The sequence below is a fragment of the Pyrus communis genome, chromosome 1 (genome assembly GCF_963583255.1).
Source record: "Pyrus communis chromosome 1, drPyrComm1.1, whole genome shotgun sequence".
Lineage (NCBI taxonomy): Eukaryota > Viridiplantae > Streptophyta > Magnoliopsida > Rosales > Rosaceae > Pyrus > Pyrus communis.
Genome location: NC_084803.1, coordinates 6,618,286 through 6,641,550, shown reverse-complemented (window position 1 = coordinate 6,641,550; position 23,265 = coordinate 6,618,286). Strand labels below are relative to the sequence as shown.

The following is a 23,265-nucleotide window of genomic DNA, read 5'->3' as shown; positions in this document are numbered from 1 at the left end:
AAGAAGCTATCAAAGTCTAAATGGCCTCAATTAAAATGATGACACAATTTAGATAGATCAAGGCAGCAAGATACAGAATTCCAGTGGGAATGAGCAGGTGAAACTCAGATATACAAATTACCGAAATTGAATCTGTTCCTATGGTACTCTACTGCTAAACAACCAGAGCTATTCCTGCACCACTTTTGGCTATGGCTTTGTACAAAACCAGATGTTCCGACTGGTGTAGCATTACGAAGAGTTCCCCTCGCATATTTCCCGAAGAGTTTGGGGCAAATTCAGCACTATGTCAGCGTATGCTGGAGTGGGATCACAAAACAAATACAAAAAAGTAACAATCAGAAAATGTAGATGCTCACAAAGCATACACATGAACTGTTCAGTAAACTGTCCACGATCCATAAATCTTGTTTATAAGTTTCCATAGAAAATTAGCACCTTACTGACATTAGCAATAAAGTTGCAGCGGTTTTTTTTTTTTATTTTTTATTTTTTATATTTCAAATGTAATCCTAGACCAAAAACTTTATCAGAGCTTGCCAAATATCATCAGGTAGGGTTGAGAAAAATGTTCATCGAAATTTGAGATGTCATTTATATTGGCAGAGCAGTAAGCGAGTGAAAAAGTCATCAACCAGAAAGAATACCTTCTGGTAAGCTCTTAGTTCGCAAGGCATCCTCTGCATAGAAGAGGGTGGTTGGACCTTCCAATGTTCCATTTTCCTTTTTGTTCATGGATGATATATTTAGACTGCTTTTTCTGGGTTGACACACTGGCCACGCTACCACACTGACATGAGTTGGAAGCACAGAAACAAGCTCTGCATATTTAAGCTTCACAACCACCTTGCTGCAAACAGAAAATCACATTCTTCAGGATGATGGAAACACATTTACTCGTGATGATGTATACATAACCACGCCTGCTACCAAGATGGCACTCAACCACACGTAAACTAATAATTGATTTGATTATATGATTGGATAATGGATATAAAAAGCAAATGCTATCATCACCTACTTGTCTTGTCAAAAGAATACATAGAAGTGAACAAATTTATCATTGTCCTACTCAAGACAAAGCTATATTAAGTGCCAGATAGATCAAGATATGTTAACTCAGATGCGTTAGTAACAAATTACCGAGCTCATACAAGTACTCTAAAAGGGACTGGCAAGGAATATGAATACGCTGACATATAATTACAAATGTGTTTAGCACATCAAGATATTATTCTATTGATGCTTAAAAATCCAAATACACAGTATAATGCAGGGAACAAAGCACCAACCAATCAAAATCAAGTATTGAAAAGACGATTAAGCTGTAGGGAAGGGTAAAATGAATTTCTTTGATCTGATTCCCATATAACTCCTTGACAAGCCTGACCTGCATGATAATCAGTGAACTTAGAGTAGTAAACAATTAAATAAATAGGTGTAATGGAACAAAGCTATAGTATCCAACCCACCCACCCCTCAATCCCACGTCTCTAATTTGCACATCTCATCCAGCATATGTTTATCTCTTCAATATTTGGCAACAAGGCAGGTAACCCACCCTTCACCCTCCTCTAACTAACCATTTTTGCATATTCTAATAATTACAAATTCGTTTTAGCTTACATAAGCCAACAGCATACCTGTTCCCTTCTGTCCACATAAGCCTGTAACATCTCTCCAATGTAATCTATAAATTTCTGAAAGCACATCATAAACGACAAATAATCAGACCAGGGGCACAATATTGAGTCAGCATGGCTAATGCACAAACCCAATCATACCATAGCATTGGAGGAAAGAAGATCATTTTCTGCTTCTCGTATTGGCAAGAAGTACGGAATGGTGTGTTCAAGGACTGTCATTTTCTCAAGAAATGACTTGCTCTCAAGCACACAATGGTATAGGTCACAAGGTTCTCCTGCGTCATTGCAGATACATATGAGTCAGCATCCCCACCGCTAAAGGCCAAAGTGATGAATGTGTTACAACCTTATAGCACATTTTTTTTTTCTTCCCAAAAGTAAAGTATTTTTCTATAACCTATCTTGATGAATGTGTTACAACCTTATTGGAGACTGATCCAACCGTTACACCAATCTTGATAAATAGAATTATCAACGATTACCTTCAGTTCACTTATGGAATATTTTACACCACAGAACAATGATCTCAGATGGGAAAATGATGTTTTTTGTGCATAGATAGAAAAATGACATGATACCGTACTAGACACTTAAAATACTAACTAATTGAAAACAAATTAATTACTTCGCAGCACACCTGCATAAGATGTCTCATACAGTATGCCAATTCTTGCCCCTTCCAAACAGCAAATCACCTGTCCACAGATTAAACCAATATTCAGGAAACTTCTCACAAAAACAATACTCAATAAGTTTATGAAATAAAGATTACCATATGCATATGCTATATCTAACATATAAACTCTACAATTAGATTATAACCAAATAACCTTGAGTCCTGGCATTATTGTTTGTATTTATATTCACTCTTAATTAGAAATTACATCTACAAGAAATTATTAAATTATCAGGAACCGATTGACAACAATGCACAATTATTCTACTACCAGAGAAGCTTCTTTGCTGGCAAAAGGACAATCCTCCTGTTACTGATTGAAACAAACTTCTCAAAATTACCTTATTTCCGGTTTTATACGTAATTTTTTCTTGACCAGGCAACATGTTTATGTCTCCCGCCATTGCCTTTCTTTCAGCCTCCATGTGAACCTGATTAAAATCTAGACCACTTAGATAACGCAATTTTTCACCTATATTATGAAAAAATGAAACACAGGAAAATGAGATATCAATTCCATCACCAAATTCTAACATCAAAGCTTAAGGAAGCCACAGTAAATCTCAATCACTTTAAAGTATTGAATGGAACCGTACCCGCTCTCTTATTGTTGCTAGTAGTCCATCATTCCATTGTTCACCATCCAAATAAGTCTCTGCAACAAAGAGTATATTTCAAGTCTTACTCAAACCAAAAGATAAACCAAAGTTTTTGCACAAGTCAACCCAACCAACACACAACTCCTTAATGAATAGGAAAACTTGGTAAAAAAAAATTCAGAATATTCAACTATATTGCTTAAATCAAGCTTATTATCACATTGGTTATTTATACATTCTGCTTAAGTTACCTATAATAACCATAACTTTGAGCAATATAATAATTCCAAGACGGGTGAGCCATCAAGATAGCACACTAATTTGTCCCTTGTAGGACTGGGGCCATAAAAGTCTTCCCCTTCAGTCACTGGTATCCCCATCAGGAGAAGGTTCAATCACACACTTTGCCACAACAAGCTTTTGGTCAACTAAAATACCACAACCTGATAGTGGTTGGGTTCCTTAGGACTGTGTATACTAAAGATGACTACAGTGCACAGATGATGTAGGACTTGAGGTATCACACCACATATGTGCTCTCCTCCAACAGCATTGAGGAGCACAAGAAGAAAAGAAATAGTAACTTGACATAATGCGAAGCTAGATTCTACTGATTCCAATTACATTTGAAATGAAACATTAAACATAACACTTTTTAAAAGATACCTTGAGTTTGTGAAGCCCGTGCAGCTTCAAATTCCTTCTGTAGACGCTCATAAATTATCTTGTCAGCATCCCTGTTAAAACAATAGAATCATGAATAAATTAGTAGTAGTAATGTACAAGTCCACCAATAATGTACTATTTCTAACTGGAGTAATGATGAACAAGGGCTCCTTTTTCTTTGGAGGCAGTCAGGCAGACACACAGAATCGCCTTCGAATTCTTAGCCTATTTTATTAAGGCATATATCCACACCTCATAGAAAAATAAACAAAGACAGGTGCATGTGCCAAGTATTTTTTTTCACTGGCGTATTTAATAAGTAAGCATGTATGTACACATGCGTGTGTCTGCAATATATGTATGCACAATTGCGCATATATGCTTACACATACAAGATAAATAATACTAAAGTTACTTGCAAACGGATTAGACAACTCTTTACTATAAAGTCAGTTAAGACATCTTTAACATTTAATCACAAGAAGCCCGACAACCGTAGTGTGGTTTTTTATATTGAAATTTCATGTGGATATTTCAAGAACATAAAATTGCATTACCGATTCCAGAATCCAGAAGTAGCTTGTTGTCCCAAATTCACAAAAATCACAGGAGACCATCAGGTTATTCAGAAAACTTGTTAGTCTTTTTAGAAAAGATACTTGGAATTTCAGTGACCTACGAATCATAATCAAATTCATACTCAAAATAGAAATATATGAAGAAACAATGCTACCCACATTTTTTAGATAATCAAAGGAACAACTGGACTTCATTTCGGGTGAGGCCAAAAGATATAAAATGCCTGCAGTTATAAACATAGACATACAATAAGAATTCTTAGTAGATTTGTTACTTCCTTCTTCCACTCTTCGGTGATATTCTTTTCTCCTATTTCGTTGCACATGTAATCTCTAAATACGATTTAGTAAGTGAAACTCTACAAAAACATGTACCAGAAAGAAAAGGAAAACAAAGAAACAAAGTTTACAAAAAGCATATATCATTGAGCCTCGAGGAAGCATCGCCAGAAGGGCCTTGAGTATTTGAAGTCACTCAAAAATAAATTCTCAAAATACAAGCACTCCATAATCTTTGAAAGCAACGGCAGTTCCATAATATAACATGATCTCACAATAACCAAAAACGGCATGGTGAATAAAGACCTAACAATTGCTCCACGAATACTTTACCTAGAAAGACGCTCCGCTAACTCACTATGCCTTTTGAGAACATTTGTCCCTGTCAAATACAAGAAAAGCTTCAATGGCCTTCACAACAAGCAAGAATTCTTGTAAACGTTTGTGATAAAGAACAAAGACAATAAAATACGAATACAAAAAGGGTTGCTCACATCTAGCTCGTATGGCGTCTAAAGAAATATCTTCCTCTTGCATATAACCCTGTTACAAAACAACACAAAAGTATAATCTTTGTGACAAAAACATACAGAGTTCCGGAGCACTAATAAGTAACAACAATTTGACTGTGACCATCACCAAAAACACACTTCAACTAACACAAAATTTAAAACTTGAAAATTGAAAATTCTACACCGCAAAATAACATAAATTGAGTAATAAATGATAATTAATACCATTTCTCCTAGGGCATAGGAACGTCCGCTCAGCGATTCAAGCTGCTGCAGTATTTAACAGAAATTGCGAAGCAATTCGTATAAAATATGAAGAAAAAATTCGAAAAATCCAATCAATTTCTCAGCAAAAATAACAATTTAAAGTAAAAATAAACGAAGAATTGCAAACGAAAGAAAAAACTGACCCTGCGAGATGGGTCTCCGAGATACGCCATCTTCCTCGGTCTCCGCCTGAAATGCTCTTCTGCGTCGTCGCTGTAATCCATTCCTCACAGGAAAGAGAGAGATGAGAGAGAGAGAAGAAGAAGAAGAAGATGCTCAGAATGGGTCGGACTAACCCGGAATCACAAAAATTAGGGATTTTGTAGAAAGTCGGGTAAAATTACTTGACCCGAACCCGAGAATAAAGTCAGGTAACGAACTGGGCCGCCAGGTTAAAACTTCCATGTCCTTCGCTCGCAGACGGGCCGCCAAGAAATTCACCTTATTTTCTTACCTCCGTTATAAATATATTTTTTTGTTGAAAAATGAGTTTTCTTTTCTAAAAAAAATAAACATATTTTGTTGACCTAACCAAGAAAAACAGAGTATTCAGTGTTTTTAGACAACAAAAAGAAATAGGTACAAGATTTGGACAAATTCACAAATATTGTAAGATTAAGGTTTCGAATAACATCATATAATTTAGATAATTTTGGTTGAATTCTAATTTTTATTTATTTTTTGATCAGATAATACATTTAAATTTGAATTTGAAAAAGTTGTTAAAAAAAGTGAGGTGCTAAATATGCATTAGTAGTAAGTCACATAAATAATGAAATTCATGGTTAAAGAAGGTTTATTCATATTTGGACGTCATTGTTGCTCGTCATCTTGACATTTCTTGTCGCTAAATTGATCAAATATTTGTTTTTCAAATTATATTGTTTTGAGCATTGTAATTATTTTTGTTTCAAAAATTATATGTCACTCATTTTAAAATATAAGTAACGATCATCAATTTACGTTCCTAAATTACAAATAGTTCATATCGTATGTACATTTTCTTAAATAATTATTTCGTTTTCAAATTTTTTAAGAATTAAAATTTTAAATTTATACTAAAAATAAAATTATTATCAAACAGATCTTTTTGTAACTAAGAGTGATACGTGGACCTAATTTTTCTGTTAATACAAACGAGAATGCTACTCTAAGCTACGCTAAAGAGAGAGAATGATTTGAACTCGAGATGCAATGATTTTTGTTTTGACAAACGATAGCATTAGTGGGTTAAATAATTAATTATTAGAATAAGGGAATTGGTGAATATTGACACTGCATCATAGTGCATAAGCATAGTTACTTTCCGTTATTACAGCAAAACGTCATTGCCACCAAAGCAATTTACCACTCCATAGATAATTACTTTTCGCTACTAAGGCAAAACGTCATTGCCACCAAAGCAATTTACCATTGTAACATCCTACATCGGCCATGGAAGTGGATCATGTAAGCCTTATATGTATATTCTCATCTCTACCTAGCACGAGGCCTTTTGGGAGCTCACTGGCTTCGGATTCCCGTAGGAACTCAAAAGTTAAGCAAGTTCGCGCAAGAGCATTCCCAGGATGGGTGACCCACTAGAAAGTTCTGCTTGCGTGTGTTTCCAGAAACAAAAACGATGAGGGCGTGATTGGGACCCAAAGTGGATCAGTAGGAACTCTGAAGTTAAGCGAGTTCGTGCGAGAGCATTCCCATGATGGGTGACCCACTAGGAAGTTCTGCTCGTGTGAGTTCCCATAAACAAAACCGTGAGGGCATGGTCGAGGCCCAAAACGAACAATATCGTGCTATGATGGAGTCGAGCTCGGAATGTGGTAAGGGCCGGACCAGAATGTGACAACCACTCCATAGACTTAATTCTTAAAAAATAAGATTTCAAATTTAATGTAATAAAACCTCCTAAAACACAACAAATATGGCAATTATTTTTTTTTAAATAAAACTAAAAATCCAGAAATGAGAAGAAAACAACACCGAGAAAGAAGAGAAGGAAGAGAGAGAAAATCAAAAGAAGGAAAGAGAGAAAGAGAGAGAGTATCAGCAGAAGCGATCGAGCTACACAGAGCGGAAGTTCGAATATAAATCAGCAAACACCAAAAAAATACAAAAAAAATACAAAAAAAAAAAAGCAGTGAAGAAATTTCAAAAATAAAAAAGCCCAAGAGAGATAGAAAGCGAAAGGCAAAGTTCCGAAGTTACTGAGGTTCGATTTTTCTCTGCAATTCGTCGAAGCTCGATAAGGTCAGAGTTCAATCAATCTCCCAAAACCCCTCGCTCACAAACACTCTTCCAGCTTTTCACTATTTGATTTGTCTGTTTTTTATTTTGGCGCTTCATTGCGCTTTCTCCTTTTGTTCGAATTCGATTTTCCTGCAATTCGAGCTCTGTTTCTTCACTTCAATACGCCGAAGTCACTGATCTCGCTCCCCCGACTTCAAATTTCGCGTCTTGAAGTTGAAAGCTTGCGAATTGGGGGAAATTAAATTCTGGGTTCGGATTGGCGGGGTGGTGTAATTCAAGTTTGCGAGGAGTTCGAACCCGAATTTTTGGTGATTCCAAGTTAGGGTTTTTTATTTGTAATGGTTATTTTTATTAATTAAGCTTGATTGTGTATAGTTTTGTTGGGATTTAGCTAGCTTTGTTACTTGGGTTGATCTCTAGGGTTTTGGGATTGAGAAGATGGGATTTGGGTTTGCATTGTATGGCTCGTGGGTGGGGCAATTTTGGGTCTTTTGGATACAGGGTTAACCGAAGTCCGGTTCGAGATTGGGGGTTCTGGGTTTTTTTTTATATGGTAGATGGTTTGCCTCTGTTTGTGGGGATATGCAGAGTTTTGAGGATTGATTTGCAATGAAGGATATGGAGGAGTGCAAATTCTGGGTTTTCTGGAAACAGTAATAACGGTAATTTTGGCTTCTGGTGCGGTTTCGGGGGGATTAGTTGTTTCTTGTGGATGGTGTATGAATCTGTTTCTTGAGAAATGCAACCTCAGCAGTTCTCTAGAATTGATTTGGGTGATCTGAAAGCACAGATAGTGAAAAGGATTGGGGCCGAGAGGTCAAAGCGGTATTTTTATTACTTGAACAGGTTGTTGAGTCAGAAGCTGAGCAAGAAAGAATTTGACAAGTTGTGTCACCGGGTGCTCGGGATTGAGAACTTGCCACTGCACAATCATTTCATACAGTCAGTCTTGAAGAATGCATGCCAAGCCGAGACCCCACCACCAGTCCATTCACCAGTTCCTGCGAAACCTGGGATACAAGCTGCAAACAGTTCTCCAAGTAGAGAAGATGGGCAGGAACAAAGCCTCTTTTCGCATCAAAATCAAAATGTACCCACTTGGTCGAATGGGGCGTTGCCAGTGTCCCCACGAAAGGGTAGGTCTGGGATACGCGAATGGAAGCTAAGGGATAGGCCAAGCCCACTTGGACCAAATGGGAAGGTAGATACTGTATCACTTCATCCGACTGGTGCCGATGATAATGGCGGTAAGTTTATTGTCGAAAACGGGGATGTGCATGCATTTGATTATCAGAGACCAATGCAACGTTTCCAACCAGTTGCTGAGCTACCTGGCAGTGAAAGAGATGGTGCAGTTCGGCGGCCCATAGAAAAACTGCGGATACACAGCAAAGACCAGACTGACTTAGCTGTTATTGATCAAGAGGAAGAGGGAGAACAATCAAACTGCATGAGTTTCTCAAGAAGTCCTCTACTTGCGCCACTGGGGATCCCACTCTACCCAGCCAGCGTAGGTGGGGCCCGCAAAGCTTTTCCGGTTGGGAGCAGCTGTGATTTTGTTAGTTATTATGACAGTGGGGGATTGTCCAATACGGAGACACTTAGAAGACGCATGGAGCAGATTGCTGCAGCACAGGGTCTTGGAGGTGTTTCTACAGAATGTGCCAATATGCTGAATAATGTGTTGGATGTGTACTTAAAGCGATTGATTAGATCCTGCGTTGAGTTGGTGGGAGGAAGGTCTACATCAGAGCCAAAAAAGAATGCTGCACCAAAGCAGCAGCAGCAGATTCAAGGAAAGATTATCAATGGCATGTGGCCAAGCAATCACATGCATATGCAGAGCAGCAGTGGGCCCGTGGAAGAGCAAAGATCTCGGTGCTCAATATCTTTGCTTGATTTTAAGGTTGCAATGGAGCTAAATCCACAGCAACTTGGAGAGGATTGGCCATTGCTGCTGGAGAAGATTTGTATGCAAGCATTTGAGGAATGAAAGATCCTTATGACGATAAGTTCATCCCAAACACAACTTTGGGTCGGTCCGTTCTGGTTCAAAGGTCCTGAGAACACCAGTTGTTGGAGATCATTGGTTCAAATAATTATAATCCCATTGCCAGGATGCACCAGATGGTTCCTGAGTGGGTAAAGTTCCGGGTATTGCACGGTGAAATCATCTGTTTGAGCATCAAATGTCTGTAATTTCTTGCCACTGAGCCAGGATCCATCCAGAATTATCTAACTGCAGCCATTCAGGGGTGTTTTCAAACTGAATCCCCATGTTTGGTTGTTCTGTTGTATGTTTAACATAGATGCTGCTGTATTTGCTGCCGCTCCAGATCGCACGCTTTCGTGTAATTGCAGCCAATGGAAGAAATATAAGAAAATTTTGCAGGGACTGTGTTCTGTAGCTCGGTGAGAGGTACAATTGCTTGTGTAAGAGCTGCAGTATGCTCTGTATGTATTTTAGAATCTTAGATTGATTTAAATTTCAATATCAATAACACATCGACATCAATTGAGCTGTCCTTGACGGCATTAGTTTAACTTCCGTGTTCATAAATGACACTCAAAATATTTAACTGCCAAATTATCGTTCACTGCTCATGTGTTCCGGTTGACATCTGTGAATGTATATTTAACCTTTGATCAAGCAAAATAGTTGTGGATATATTTCTGCAGGTGCACACAGAAACACAATCATTCACATTTTTAAATCTTAATTACTGTCAATTTGATTTTAATTAGTAAGCTGTTTTATATTTCCTGCTGATGAAACGAAACATGTTTACATATGTCCCATGCGTTCTCTTTCATTTCCATTTCATCTGTAATCCTTGCTTATCAACACGCACTGTTTCTGTCTTCTTTTCTCCTACTCTTCTTTTTCAAGCTTCAACTTCGATCATTCTTTTTGTGTTAATTTCTCGTGGTAATTCTGATCGATCGCTGTAAATTAATTTTGTTATTTCCATTTTTATCTTTTATTTCATTTGCATCTATTGTTTTCTGTAATCATCTTGTAATAAAACTTTGTAATCATCTTGTAATAAAACTTACTGACCAATAACAGGACGTTTGAGGCATAGTTTTCTGCATCTTCATTGTTCTGCAATTTCTGGGAAGCTTCAGATTCATAAGTAGCACAACCTTGGTATTAACCATTAAATCTTGGTTATTGTATTTTTGACCAATGACTTGACGGTTGAACCGTTTTCACTTTTCTGTTACAAACAATGAAGCAAAAGTAGAATTTCAGGAAAAAAAAAAAAGAAAAAAAAAAAGGGTTTCTTCAACATATTTGATGTGGCTGTTGGGATCATTTTTCATAGGTTTCACTTGTCTTTGGAACTGTTGTCATTGGTTGTTTTTGATGGGTCCCGGCACATCCTAGGACTTACGTCCCTGCTGCTGTTAGGTTTGCAGTGGAAAGAAAAAGACCAGTCTGAGATACATGTGGCTTCATTTGACGACACCCATGTTTACCTGAGAAAGTAGAAGCTTATGGAAACCCCTCAGTTATTGCAGTTCCACAGTGGATAAAAGGGCTCTGGATATTTTCCTGAAATAGCATCGCAGGATTTTGCAAACTGCTTTCGACTTTTGGGATGTTTCCTGGTTTTGCACCATATTTGCATTATTCTTCTTATGTTGCTTTCTCTTATGTATCGTGTGTCGCACGATCTCTTTGTTTCTCTCGTCACATGACTATAAATAGTATAAGGTGCTCCGGAGAAATGGACACTTCGAGTTTTTTGAACTGTTAGATTTTAGTTTTTGTGTTTTTAAATGAAGATCTAACAGTTAAAAATCCAAAGTATATAATACTCCGGAGCATCGTAGAAAATCCCCACTTGACTGACCATGAGATGAAAGAGACTTAAGAGTATACAACTGCGAATTGAGTTTTCTTTTCCTTTTTATTTATTGGTTACAAGTTACTTATGTGGGTCTCAGGGTAAAAATTCGAAAATTCTAAAGTATAATGTACTTTCAAGTTCTACTATTGGACGCGTACTCAAGAATTCGAGACAACGGAACAGGTGGATATGAGCCGCTTAAAAGGACAAGCTCATGAGCATGTGATTGAACATACAAACGCACAAGTACAGTGGAGGACCAGATAACCGTTGGCATCTCTTGTAGTTTGGAAGATCAAATGTTGGCCTTACATGTGACCTTTCTGGGCGGTACCAAAGTTGCCTGATGGAGACCGAATCGTAGGATCTAACTTTTTCCCATGTCACTTGAACAAGCACATGACCGCATCAAAATTGTTCTGTCGGACAATCTCATCAAATTACTTACTCGAATCGGAATTTTCAGTCACTTTACAACCCCTTTTCAAAATTTGTCCAAAATCAGATTCCGGTGACATTCGAATGCCATGACTAACAGACGGCAGCCATCTCATCCGATAATACCCATCGGTTTAGTAGAATGAAGTTTGAAAAACGAATGGTAAATTATCAAACTGTACTGAAAAAATCAGCTCTGTTGTAGATTATGGAGAAGTCTACAACGATAATTGCCAAAAATGGTTGGGATAACTAAAACCCGACATCTTGAGCATCAAAACGATGCCTTCTAAACTGAAAACCGAAAAAGAAACACGTTTGAAGAAACAGCACCACTTTGTATAATTGTATGTATTCACAGTTCCACAAGTGAATGCGGATTCCGGCTGTAAGCCCGACAGCTTGGATTTATTAGTTGAATGAGACGAGACGGAAGAGAATCAATATGTACATGGAAAGGGTAAACTTTATAAAGAAGAAAGATACAATGAGGAAGTCTTTCCTCCAAATGATTTAATGACTTAATTATGTGGAGGGTGGCGAAGGCGAGGGTGCTGTTGCTGGTGCTGCCGCTGCCTTGCATATTGGGCACCAATTCTTAAGCCGCAGCCACTGGTTTACGCATACAATGTGAAAGCTATGCTCGCAGCGCAATCTTCCAACTTCATCTTCAGCCACATACTCTTCCTATGAAAAGATAGACTGATAAGTATTACTCTATATATAGAGAATTAAATTCAACTAGTACAACCCGAAACAAATCTAAACTATATCTGATTAGATCCACACTGAATTTTATGACATGTTAAACAATATTTGGAAGCATTTCTAACTTATGCGAGGAACTGCCTTGCACCAGTGTAGGTTCAGGGTGAAAACTTCGGGAGGCAACCCCTCTATGATAGCATTAAATAATCATCAGGTGCCCAATTTTCTTAAACTTAGAGGTGCTGCTACATAATTACACTTGGTTTTAAAAGAAAAAAAGATCAGAACTATTGGAAAAGGACCTGGCAGATACTGCATTTGACATCCTCCTTCCCATCGCAGCTTACGGATGCATCTTCTTGGGGTGTGGACTGATAGATACTTTTCTTAAGGCAATCGGACAATGCTTCTTCTGGCAATGCTGTGCTGACAGTACCCATCCTCTCTTCTAGAGCTAATAATTCCTGACATCCAAGTAGGTGAATACCGTATATGAAACAGATCAAGATAAAAAAGTTACGCCTATTATAGTATTTTAAACCGAGCATTAGTTGATTATTCGAATTGATTCATTACAGAGGAACTGATCATAACAAAAGGTTCAGATGCACCCTGACCAGGTCAGAATATTATTCAAACATAAATGAACAATGAGACATACTACGGATTATTTCTCTGTGAAATGAATCGCAGTGCACAACAATAGCAAACCTCATATGTCATGTTGTCGATATCCAATCTCATGTCTCTGTGATGATCGTAGATGTTTAGGCTATTCAGGAACAAATTGGTCTCGAGAACAAGTATTTGCTGAAATATGAAAAAAGATCAGTTAAAGAACAAAAATTCAATCATGCGAACACAAAAATCTACAATAAGTTAATAACTACCTCAAATGATAGCTCTTCATCGTGTTCAATTCTCTCGAGTGCTAGCAATACCTGCACAATTGTTTGAAATAAACAGATTAAGAAATGAAGGCACAACTACGTAAATTCTTTAGTGCTCCTTCCTATACAAGGCAACACATTGTAAGACCACAAAAATGTTCATCAAAATTTCATATAATACCTCCGCTATCCCATCCATGTTGTAGCGTCGCAGTCCATCCTGATTCATTAGAGAGCGGGAAAACCCAACATCTGAAGCACCAGCTCGCAGAATGCCATGTAAAGTACCACTGCTACTACCTGGCCGGCTATAAGAATTCTGCCGAATTAAAGGAACTTCAGCAGATAACTGTTGTGATGAAGTAGAAGCATTTGAGTTGATAGACATTTCAGGTTGAGATGTATGTGGGCCAACTGCAGAGAATCCATTGGATGACGAGTTGTTTCCACTTCCTTGATGAGGAAGCAGCCTTCCCCTCGAGTGACCAGTGACAGTTCTCCGAGTCCTAACTGATGCAACACCATTGTTATCCCTGTTAGAAGGCATATTTCTAGCTCCTCTTGAATCAGAAATTGAGATGCCATGGCTAGAATTGGAATTTTGTGCTGACGATGACCCATTCATCTTCTTCCCCTTAGCAGCAGAACTACTTTCTCCTTCGGAAGTTCTTTTCTTTATGGTCTCTCTCCGACCAAGGTTTGAATCTGATGATGAACAACTGGATGGGACAACGTCAGATACTGAACTGCATCTTAGACTTCTTAAACCATTCCTGGCAGTGCTAGCCCGTGTCTGGATGGTGCTTTTAGGTCCCGTAGAAACACTGGAACCCACTATGGAATCTGGGCTGCGCAATCCAGATCTCTGATTAAAACTCCTTCGAGGCCTTGTATTTGATGCTACACCGGAGCTTCCAACTTCCATCAAGGTGATTTCACTAGACACAGAATTTTTAGATTCAAGGTGCAACCCTCTTTGAATTTTTCCCGGTGGCGGAGCGATTTCTGAAACTTCTGGATCATCCTGAACACTACTGGTTTCAGATGAATCAGTATCCAAATTAGAAGATAGCTTTTTATAAGGTTCTGCAATGGAGTTTCTTGTGTTGCCAACACCAACACAAGACCTCGAGGAACTTCCAATTATCTCTTTCCCACTTGACGAAGAGCGAAATGTTGGCCTTGAAGGTTTGGCCTTTTCAACTTGAGCACTTTTCACAGAGTTCAATCTTCCACTGCATCCCAGTCGGCTACAGAGCTGAGCATTGCGGTCTCTATTGGGGGTTTCCCTCAAAACAAGACCAGATCCCTTTTTAGAGATGAGCCCATTCTCAGCTCTTTTACCCGAAAACTCATCCATGTATGTTGGTCGTATGTTTCAATTCTGTAACAACAGTAACAAAAAAATTTATGATCATTGATGCCATTTTACAAGTAAAATTACATCAATTTCCAAGTTCCATGAAGAATGTTAGTGATAGACAATCTAGATCTAGATGGTGAAGTATCATATGGTAGTCAAAGAAACTTTGGTGCTCAAAATTGGCAATTTTTTTGGTAGGGGGAAAAACAAGGAAACAAAATTGCAGACATTTCAAAACTAATAATCATAATAAAACTGTAATGGACAGGTATAAACAAAACAAAATATGTTTCATATGTTACATATACAAATACTATGTCACATATGTAGGCAAAACTACACACAAAAATGTTAACGGAGAAATGAGTCGCTCATTCGTTGCGGAAAGTAACAAGAATCCAATGTAAACCAAAAAGTTCCGAAGAATCCAACGAACCTTCGTGGCTCCAAAACTTGGAATCTGATTAAGGTTCTAACTTCAACTATCTCATTAAAGTTTAAATTTCCAGATCTTTTGATGACAAAGTAAGCTGGAGGCCAGAAATACTGATGCATTTCCTCTGCTGGAAGTAATAGTCCCCACAAACAAGTTTCCTAGTCAGAGGCATGGAATCCTTATTCTACTATAAAGGATAAGCCTTTCTTTCACCTTTAAAAATTCGACAGCGGCTGAGATGTCATTGACATTATAAGAGAATTTTCTTACTTTACCATAACCGTTTCGTTGATTATTCCATCATACACGAATTAAACTGTCCTCGACAAACTATTTTGGAATTCATTATCTGTACTCATGTCTACTCTATAAAAATGCATAAACGTCATGACCATTATCAACAATTTTGTATCCTAACTCCAAACTACATCACAACAATTCCAGAACTCAGAGCACTAGCAATACATGAAACATCGAAACAACTATGATTTATATGCAGAGAACAGAATAATAATTAGACAAAGAAAATACATATAACATGCACCAAAACAGATGATTAGAAGCCCAAACACGCAGGATTAAGCATTAAAAAGCAACAATAAGCAAATTAAGACCTCTGTTGGGATTAGCTATGTCATTGATGATACAAAGAGAAACCCAATATTTTTTGTTTTCCTGTGAAAGAGAACCCAAAAACCCAGAATTCTGATTGTGTCAAAACATAAAAAGGAAGAAAAGCAAGGAGTAAAAAAAGGACTCCAGATGGCCACATGCCCCATAATATCATCCCAAAAAAGTGGCCACAAACCCCTTTTTTTCTTGAATTATTCTCCACACAATGATCCTATTTTCTATTTTGATCAAAGACTCCCTCCCCGTGTTTTCAGGACTTGAAAAAAGAGAGGAAAAAGCTGAATATTTTAGAAAATAAAAACCAGTAAAAGGGAGGAGAAAGTTTATCATCATTTCTCCTCCATATATATTCCAACAAACCCAACAGAAATTTTCACTTTTGGACTTGAAAAGTGCTTATTTTTATTGGTAAGGAAGATAACCCAGCTGAAAAAAATGATCAGAATTCAGAATTCCTCACCAGAAATTATATATTTTAAAAAAAATGAAAAATTTTGGAGTAAAAAGGAAGAAGATGATGATGAAGAAGCAAACGCAGCAGCTACCCAAACCAGAAACGATAACCAGAGATAAAACCCAGATGGAATTTAAAAAAAAAAAGTTGAAGAAAACCCAATACAATTCAACAATCATAGAGTTTAGATAGGAGTTAAAAAAATAAAATTGGTTATCCTTTGTTCTAATTTACCTATTTCCTTCTCCTCCTTGTTCTCCTTCTTCTTCTTCCTTCCAATGCCCAGAAGCAAAAGGTTGAAGCTTTTAAAACTCTAGAGAGAGAAAGAAAAGAAGGCTTTTCCTTTTAGAGAGAAGAGAGAGAGAGAGAGAGGCAAAAAGGCCCGTGTGAATTGAATGATTCAAGGCTTAGAGAGAAGTCCCTTGAAATATTGGACTTTCGTTTTTATTTATTTATTTATTTAATTTTTAACAATTTTGGAGTTTATTTCTTTCCTCCTTTGGAAGCTTAATTCGAACAAACAAACAACAGCCAAAGTGCTGTGCCGTCCGAATGAGAAAATGAGTTCGGAGAATTATGAGCCTTTGGATCAGATAAAGAGTCGACGATCGACGGCTGTGGAGGCGTGTGACGACATGGTCCAATATTGGTTTACCATGTCACCCCTCACCGGCCCCCGCACCAACTTCGCCACCTCAGCCGCCGTCCAACGTCAAATTTTTTTTTTTTTTGTAAATAATTAAAATTAGGATTTTTTATTTAATTAAATTTTTTTTAGGTCCAAGTAAATTACAATCCGCCTTGAGATTGAAGACTTGAAGTGGGTCTTTTTCACTTTGCTTATCGGATTCAGATAGATGGATTTTGATGTGTGTGAATAAGTGCGTGAACTTATGTGGATGAAAACTACATATTCATAGAAAAATACACTATTTATCCATACATATCTAATACGCATTCATAAGTCTATATTCTAATAGTAAAGAATACTAACTCGTCAGCGATTGAACAGTAGTGTACATATAGCTTCATGTTATGTCAAAACAAACCAAATACAAATTTATATGTTGAAAGTTATTTCAAAGTCTAATCTTTCTTTTTGCATAAAAAGTATCATTGTGGATCGAAGTAAGAGCGTAATAAAAAATAAGTATAAGTGGTTTAGATTCAAATTGCACTAAGAATAGAAACACCATAAACGAACCATTGAGAACAAGTTTTAAGTCTTAGTTAGAACTCGTTTGGAACTACTTTTAAAATGATTGAAATTGTTTTTTTGTGATAATATTTTTGGAAATAATCCTTAGTAAAAATGCAAAAGTGAATTCTGGAAAAGCACTTGAAATGATTCCTGTAAAAAACACATAACTAGTGCTTATTGCAGGAAGCACTTTAAGTGCTTTTGGAACATATAAACATTTTTATCAAAAATACATAATAATCAAAGAAATTAAACATTTTTCCTAATAAATAAAATATTTGAACTTAGAGTATTACTCAAATATAGTAACATATAAATAAAAAATTATACGCAAGTTACTTTTTATATTACATAAGATGTTACTACTTTAAGGTACGATAATGGGCTACTTAGATTCATCTTCACTTCTAAATGTGAGGTTATGTTTGAATCTCGTTAACGGCGAGTTCAATATCAAACTATATTGCATGTTCATTGAGTGACTTAATTCAAACTCTCACATCTTAATCTAAATATATCGTTATACATAAGTTACACTACAAAGAGAAAAAAATGCCTCAATACAAAACATAGTGAGTTGATGGAAAAACTCTTAACCACTAATTTTATTCAGAAAATTGGATTGGAAGTGTTGTGCATTTTTATTTGCTACTCAACTCATTCATTAGAAATTATTTTTGAGAAGAAGAGGGGGATAATCAAAATTCATCAAAATTAAAAATAAATAAAAAGAAAAGAAGATTTGAGTACACAAGTTTTTTATCCACAAAAACAAAACCCGTAAATCTGGCAAGGATCGAAACCACAGAATCTTGAAACTTGAAAGGGAAGGAATTTGGTGATCACGACGTCGTTTATATTTGTGGATCCACACTCATCACTTTTTCGACCCCCAATTATATATTTCTTTATTTTTTTTTCTCTACATTTTAAAGGATATTTGGCAATTCCACGAAGATACTGTTTCAAAAAAACTCTTTTCATGCAGTTTTAAAAGTTTCTTTTGACGAAAGAAAGATAAATTGAATAACGTACACTAAATTAATTTGAACTATGATTATAGGAATTCAAACTTGACAAGCGTAAGTTTGAATGCAATTCAAATTTTCATTTCAAGTCTTTTGGTTATTTTGGAGAGATTTTTCAAACGTGAGATTTTTGAAACGAGATCATGCATCGTAATTTAAGTGAAATAATGACAATATGTGACTTTGTTCTCAATATATTGAAAGATTGCTCCAAAATGAGAAATATAAGTCATGTTATTCATCCATATTATAACACGTGCAATGATACATCACGTGACAAGTGTTCATGTTATTACATGTAAAAACTTCTTGTTATTTTGAAAAATCAAAGCACATAAATTGAAGCAACTTGTTTGTAAACTCATTGTGTATATGATTGTGATGTTTTGCTTGCACATCTTTCGTGTGTTTAATTTCCGCTTGTATTTTTCTCTCATCCATCGCAATAATAATAATCAATTACGCAATGCAGAAGATGAAGTTAGGTTGCCAAATAAATACACGTACTGTGTCTCCATCTTAATTTGTTATACGAGCAGATCTGTTTAATGTACATCTTTGTTGCAACATTACGCTTGTAATTTGTATTTTATGAATATTTTATGCATGGCTGATGGCCAGCGCGAAATGAGTTAAAACAACAAACGTTTTTAAAAATTTATTTTAAAAGAAGAGTTTAAATAAAGGTAAATTTTACGTGACATTGCAGTCATTCACTTTGAAAATCTGTTAACTTGTCATTAAATCTGAAATTGTCTTCTTTATTTTATTGAGACACTCGTATTTGAGATATATATTGGTTTGGAAGATCATAATTTGTTCGTAAACTTCAATCTTTTATGTAGTTTGTAGGATATAAATGATTGTGGTACAATTTTAAAAATATTCATCATATCAATAGATTTTATACTTTTATTGATTTTTGTTGTAAACTATAGCACTGCGCGAGCACCCTTACTAGTATGTCGCTCAACACCAATTTTAATGGTAAGAATTCCACGTGGCCGTGGAGACCTGGGCTCGAACCCCAGCAGCAGCCACATTTCCAATAATTCTTTTTTAATTTTATCTCTTGGTCCTTCTAAGAACTCACAAAGCTTGGATTTCCTATTTTTTAATAATTAAAAAAAATCATTATTTTTTAATTTACATACCAAAACGAACCTCAAATTTTGACAGTTAATTTATTTGCCATGTGTAGCATGAAAAGGTGTCCACCACCTGTGAGGCTGTGATGTAACTTTATGTTCCTCCTATCGTTTTTTAGCAACTAAATAAAATTAAGGAGGCTTTAATAAAAAGTTCGTGGTACTGTTCATTTTAACGAAAAATTATATTTTTATACTAAAAAATCAAACTTGGTACTATTCATTTTACCCTTTATTTTATCCTTATTGTTAAAACTCAAAGTTTTCAAACTCTTTTCATTAGTTTTTCTTTAAATTTAAATATTCTTAAAAGTTAAAACCATAATATTACAAAAATAGTTGATTACTTATTTATTCAGTTAATTTAAGCAAGAACAATTAATGGCCTGCAGAAGAAAAGCAGGATGTGCCACAAATGGACTACACAGAGCAATTGCCATATATTATAGTTTAAATAATAAGAAAAAGCATTAGGGTTTAGACTTTAAAACATAATGAACACAGTAGGGATTAAAGCTTTATTCCACAACATAATATAGGGCCACATCAATGTTTTTTATATGTTGCTTTTTCTTGTTGGGGTTTTATTTTTATTTTATTTACATTTTGCCAGGTAGTGATCTGATTAATTATTTAATAGACCTAATATTCTTTGGTTTTTATAATATTTGTGCACGTACGTAACAAACTTTGTTTAGGTTTGGAACCGATAATGATCCAACAGCACACTCTTGTCCAAATTACAAGCAGAGCAAAATTAAACTTATGGAAACCACTTTTCCACGTTCGAACTACTTTCGACTTCCCATCCAACCCACACACAACAACTAATATACAAAGCAACTGCTAACAACTTACACAATTATATAATTGTAATCAAAATTAGATGAAAATTGCTCCTAGGTTAATGTATCATATGATGAGGTTTTAGGGTTTTCTCTAGTACGAGATAGATTTTGCGAGAGAGTTGCGCAGTTTGAGTGAACATTTGATCATAATAATATAACAGGTTGACGTGACACTCACATCTCACAACTATATATTACACAAGATTTGTCTCATAATTGAAAAATCTCTTATTAATAGAGATAATATAAATTGATTTTAAAGATCAACGATCGAAAATGAACCACTAATTATTGCCCATGTTCGTCGTCGGGCTAATGATTTGACCCATCGCCTTGCAAAATTTGCTCTGCGAGATACTGGCACTTGGTCTTGGTTCGAGGAACCTCCAGACTCTCTGACGGATCTCTTTGTAATAGATTGTTAAGGTTGACTTGTTGGGGCTACTTCCACCCTTTTGTGCTTGTATTGTGATCTCAAACCTTATTCATTTTTTATGAAATCTATCGTTGCTTTTCCAAAAAAAAAAAAAAAGAAGGTTATTTTGACAAAAAAAAAAACTATTGATTTATTTACAAAATTTCTTTCAATGTAGAAAGGTCCCAGGTTCGATTTTTCATCTAAACTACATATTAATAAAACATTGTTTGTCAACCAAAAACTAATAAAATTACTATTATACCCTTTAATACAAGACTGAAATAAGATATTAGAAAAGAAAACAATGTGGACATTAAAGTAATTTTGTATAAATAAGTTATTACTTTTTTTTTAAACCTCACATCTGTGTCACTTTATTAATACCCTCTCAACTCATTATCTCTCTTTCCTAACTGCCAACCCCTATTTTTTGTTGGAATGTCTGCCAACCTGTTAAAAATAAATAACTCCTCTCATAAAAAAAATTAAAAAACAAATATTTAAAAAATATATTTTTCAACACAGAGTGTGTGACCTTTGTTTTTTCTCAATTACAAAACCATTGAAAGGGCGATCCAAATTAAAAATGTTGTTGTACGTTAAATGAAAATAAATATTAATGACCTTTCCTTTTTTCAGAAACAAATATATTGCACGAACCGTATTCAATTTGATGTCATCCATCGATGATGAAGCTGGCCCTTCCACATGTTTTATGAACAAATTGGTGGAGATATCATTAGTGCCATTCTTGCGCACGTTTAGATTTTGGTTGATCACGTCTTTACAGCATCCACTCATTATTTCAGATTATGAGCAAAATAATGCGGGCACATAGATCGTTCTGACATTGTTTTTATCTTTGCCTGCGATTTTTAAATCACAATTTCTGTAATTGTTGAAGGATTTTTTGGTGTTCAACTCCTTAATGTTAACTTAAATACTCAAAGGAAAATTAGAAGTTGATTGATTGTAAATTGAAATTATTTTGATTGATTTTGGCCATGACTTTTAAACTTAATTTGACCTGATACTGACTCATCAACGTTTTTATATATTTGACAGTATTGTGCATATAATGTATACAAATTTCTCATTCAAAAGTTCTGATTAATTCGACAAGGTGAGCTAGCTGTATTAGGATATGAGCATCGAACTCAATATCAATATGTATATTAATACAAACCCGTGTTTAATATTGGGTTTAAGAACTAATATATGGTTGATCCACAATATAGATAGATACCCAACAAAATATGAATACTTTATTTTTTTTCGTTATCAATGGGAAATATTTGAAAGAGAGATTTCAACTTTGAAACCTTACAACTTGACCAAGAGCTAACTGTAAATCAAAGGGGTCGTGTACTTCTTTTTTATATTATTTTTATAGAAAACTTCGACGGTACGAAGAGAATTTTATTGATATCGAAAAAGGGTATACAAGAAAAAAAAGATAAAAAATGCATGAAATGAATGAAGGATAAAAACATTACCCTTCTAGAAACAAAAACACTACCCTTCTAGAAACAAAAACACCAACGATACAAGGAAAAGAGGGAGAACATAAAACCTAACCCCTCTAAAGCCAAACCTAAAGCTCTAAACCTGCAAAACTGAACAAGCAACATCACAAGGTTAAGGAAAAAAAAGAAAGTGAGACAAACATGTATGCCGAGATGTACATTAATTTGAGAAATGGAAGCCAAGAAAACCAACATAGTCTAAAAACAAAGCAGTACAAACCGCCACTAGAGGAGAATTATGTCATACCAAAGTTGGAGAAGACAAGCCCATATTAGCAAAATTAAAATTGTTGCATGTAAGAGAGAGTTTTTATTGTTTGAAACAACATAAGAAACTTTAACCAACAAAAGTTGAACTCATGACCTTCATAAACAAAGTAAAAACTAAACGCCATTAAAACGAAATGATCGTTGACAAAGCGAGGTTTTGTATGGCTGGACAATTTATTTTGAGCTAGAAACCCTTTACTTTATAGAGACACTAAACTAGATTAACGTCCACACTTAACATCTTCTGTTACGTTAATACCAAGAAGATCATATTGTAATTATCAATTAAATTATTAGTTATAAAACAAAGAAAAGGTCAACTTCTGCCACATGTCTTGAATAATAGTATTCGATCTGATAAAAACAAAAATTAGAATGTTTAGATGGTTTGATTTCATGGCCTCCAACCAACCCTAATTAGCACCACCACCACCACCGCACCACCACCCAGTTTTGAGTCGTGCGCACGTAATTTTCGCTTCTTTTTATTTCTCTTCCAACCAATGTCTTTCTCTTCCTTCATATATTTCATCACCTTCCCCACCATTTTCTCATTTTCTGTGATTTTCTTATAAATTAC

General features: G+C 35.6%; 3 protein-coding genes across 4 annotated transcripts; 1 reads left to right on the top strand and 2 right to left on the bottom strand.

The window, feature by feature from the left end:
* Positions 1-30: 30 nt before the first annotated feature.
* On the bottom strand, positions 31-5,523 carry LOC137715585 (uncharacterized). Of its 2 annotated transcripts, none has more exons than XM_068454928.1 (13): positions 5,367-5,523; positions 5,182-5,226; positions 4,939-4,987; positions 4,778-4,826; positions 3,588-3,658; positions 2,919-2,977; positions 2,664-2,753; positions 2,284-2,341; positions 1,785-1,921; positions 1,644-1,700; positions 1,293-1,390; positions 648-850; positions 31-299 (listed from the first exon to the last, which is right to left on the bottom strand). In XM_068454928.1, the coding sequence occupies exons 1-13, from the start codon at positions 5,445-5,447 to the stop codon at positions 232-234; spliced, it is 1,065 nt and encodes a 354-aa protein (XP_068311029.1). In that variant the 5' UTR covers positions 5,448-5,523; the 3' UTR covers positions 31-231. The 2 variants fall into 2 exon arrangements, with proteins under 2 accessions (XP_068311029.1, XP_068311034.1); XM_068454933.1 differs by having other exon boundaries at positions 5,182-5,223; positions 5,367-5,513.
* A 1,672-nt stretch (positions 5,524-7,195) lies between these two features.
* LOC137744992 (uncharacterized) lies at positions 7,196-10,089 on the top strand. Its single transcript, XM_068484836.1, has one exon. It carries the CDS (start codon positions 8,207-8,209, stop codon positions 9,458-9,460), a length of 1,254 nt encoding a protein of 417 aa, XP_068340937.1. The 5' UTR covers positions 7,196-8,206; the 3' UTR covers positions 9,461-10,089.
* Positions 10,090-12,084: 1,995 nt separating this feature from the next.
* On the bottom strand, positions 12,085-16,600 carry LOC137741572 (E3 ubiquitin-protein ligase MBR2-like). Its single transcript, XM_068481269.1, has 6 exons — positions 16,481-16,600; positions 13,542-14,744; positions 13,361-13,411; positions 13,182-13,280; positions 12,773-12,934; positions 12,085-12,449 (listed from the first exon to the last, which is right to left on the bottom strand). The coding sequence occupies exons 2-6, from the start codon at positions 14,718-14,720 to the stop codon at positions 12,288-12,290; spliced, it is 1,653 nt and encodes a 550-aa protein (XP_068337370.1). The 5' UTR covers positions 14,721-14,744; positions 16,481-16,600; the 3' UTR covers positions 12,085-12,287.
* Positions 16,601-23,265: the final 6,665 nt, after the last annotated feature.